Source organism: Macadamia integrifolia, chromosome 1 (assembly GCF_013358625.1).
Source record: "Macadamia integrifolia cultivar HAES 741 chromosome 1, SCU_Mint_v3, whole genome shotgun sequence".
NCBI classification, from domain to species: Eukaryota; Viridiplantae; Streptophyta; class Magnoliopsida; order Proteales; family Proteaceae; genus Macadamia; species Macadamia integrifolia.
This window is the reverse complement of record NC_056557.1, coordinates 18,187,509-18,190,169: the sequence shown is the minus strand read 5'-3', so window position 1 is coordinate 18,190,169 and position 2,661 is coordinate 18,187,509. Positions and strand designations below refer to the sequence as shown.

General features: G+C 40.5%; 1 protein-coding gene across 1 annotated transcript; it reads left to right on the top strand.

Moving 5' to 3' along the window:
* Window positions 1–1,076: 1,076 nt before the first annotated feature.
* Window positions 1,077–1,789, top strand: LOC122071018 (secreted RxLR effector protein 161-like). The gene is made up of 2 exons (XM_042635317.1): window positions 1,077–1,230; window positions 1,350–1,789. Exons 1-2 carry the CDS (start codon window positions 1,077–1,079, stop codon window positions 1,787–1,789), a joined length of 594 nt encoding a protein of 197 aa, XP_042491251.1.
* The last annotated feature ends 872 nt before the right edge of the window (window positions 1,790–2,661 follow it).

The following is a 2,661-nucleotide window of genomic DNA, read 5'->3' as shown; positions in this document are numbered from 1 at the left end:
TTGCTTTGTTCAAAACCATCATGTGCATGTCAAGCTTGACCTAGGGGTCTCCAGTGTATATTTATAGGGTATTCTCCAACCCATAAGGGCTACCAGTGTTATCACCCCCTTCCAAGCGTCTATTTGTTTCCATGATGTGATCTTCCGTGAGACTGAGGCATATTATTCACCTCTTCAGGGGAGTCTTCTAGATGTGAAGAGGTTCCCTTGATTCCTTCAATTGATGGTCCCTCACTCCTTCCCTTAGATAAGGAAGGACTAAAGAGAATGAGGGAGACAAGGATACTCGTGTGATTAGGGTTGCAGAAGAACCCATACTTGTGATTAGAAGTTACATGTGTTCTCTCACAAGAAAAGGAGAACTGACACCACCAGTCACACTACCACTGCATCACAACTACCCCCTGATCTTGAGTTCAATCTTCCAGGTATCCATTTTCCCCTTACATTTGATCAGTCTCTTGATATCCCTATTGCCCATAGGAAAGGAGGTAGGATCTGCACTCAACATCCCATTTCAATTGTTGTCATATAATGCTCTGTCTCCTTCCTATCATGCTTTTGTGTCTTCATTGTCTTCTATTTCTATTCTCAAACCTAACAAGAGGCAATTACAGAACCTAAATGGAAGGATGCAATGAATGAGGAGACGAGGGCTCTTTAAAAAAATGGTACATAGGACTTGGTTACTCTCCCGCTACAGAAATGTCCTGTGGACTATAAGTGGGGGTTTATAGTCAAACAAAATGCAAACGGGACTGTAGATAGGTACAAAGCAAGAATGATTGCCAGAGGATTCATTCGGACTTATGGGATTGATTACCAGGAGACCTTTGCCCCTGTTGCTAAAATAAAGTCATAGAGATTATCTCCTATGCAGTGAACCTTGGTGGGAGCTACAGCAGTTGGATGTCAAGAATGCATTCCTTCCTGCTGAGCTGACTGAGAAAGTGTAAATGGATGTTCCACCAAGTTATTCCAGTTTAGAAACTTAAGGGAAGGTGTGCAAACTGAGAAGGACACTACATGGATTGAAGTAGTCTCCAAAGGCTTGGTTTGGTTAATTCTAGAAAGCTATGATAGCAATTGGCTTTGCTCAGAGTAATGCTGATCACAGTTTGTTCGCCAAAAGGGAGGGTGATCTGATTAGCATTCTTATTGTCTATGTGGACGACACTGTCATTACTAGAAATGATACTGCTGAGATCTCTAAGCTCAAGGCCTATCTTGGTAAGGAGTTTAAAATTAAAGACCTTGGAAAGCTAAAGTACTTTCTTGGGATTGAGGTGGCTCGGTCTACCAAGGTATTGTTCTGTCTCAAAGGAAATACACCTTGGATCTTCTCTTAGAGACTGGGACATTAGGGTGTAAGCCTTCAGATACACCTATTGAGGCAAATTCCCATCTCAAGAGCAAAGAAGGTAAATCAGTTGATAAGGGTCGATATCAAAGGTTAGTTGGGAGACTCGTCTACTTGTCTTACACTCGACCAGACATAGCTCATGTAGTTAGCCCTGTGAGTCAGTATATGCATGATCCTTATTCCTCTCATACGGAAGTTGTGATTCATATTCTTCGGTATTTGAAGACAGCTCTAGGGAATGATATCTTATTCTCCCCTTTAGAGCACATAAGAGTCGAAGCCTATACTGATGCCAATTGGGCAAGTTCTCCAAATGATCATCGTTCTACTTCAGGCTATTATACATTCGTTGGTGGCAAACTGGTTACATGGCATAGTAAGAAGCAAGAAGATGTTGCCAAGTTTATTGCTGAAGATGAATTCTGAGCAATGGTGCACGGTATTTGTGAGCATGGTTTAAAAACTCGACGCGCCATTATCTTTCGAAAATGGCGAGACGAGATGAGAGTCGATATATAAAATGTACAATATCTTGGTCGAGATCTCGGTGAATATCTCGGTCTTGGCCTCGCCACAACTCGACTCGAGACCAAATTACATGGGGTATATACAAAATTTCAACCCTCAACTCGACCCAACTCGACATCTCTCACCTATTTTGCCCTGTTGTGAAGAAAAATGAGCTTTGGTGGTTTTTCTTGCAAAATTTCTCCTCTACAATGTAGATTAACAACTTTAACACTTGGAGAATGGCGATAATCACTTTATCATCAACTTTTGGAGATCTTTTTCTTCTCAAGAACAGTTTTAGGTAAAAACAAGTTCTTATAACCATTTGTTTCATAGAAACATGGCCAGGTTGTTTATTTTTATCGTGGAATAGCCTAAGGTGAAGGGTCTGAAGATTACTTACATAGGGTACAAAGTTAAAATACCAATTTAGGTTTGATTTTTTTAAAATTGATGTTTCCACTGTGTTTAGATGGCTTAAAATAGGGCTAATGGCAAGTTTCAGGGGCTACAAAGACCATATGACCCCGGAGACCAATCACTGAGTCAACAAGGAAAAATAAAGGATCTCACCAGATCTCTCTTTTTTGGTTTAGCGAGACTAGGGGCAAGATTAAGATCTTAAACCTTGTTTATGAGTTATAGTGGCTCAGAGGTCTTCAAGACCTAGGTGTGCTTATTTAGATTCAGACGTTGTTATATTATGACAATATGTCAGCCATCAGTATTGAACATAATCGAGTTCAGCATGATCGTACTAAGCATGTTGAGATTGACAGGCATTTTAT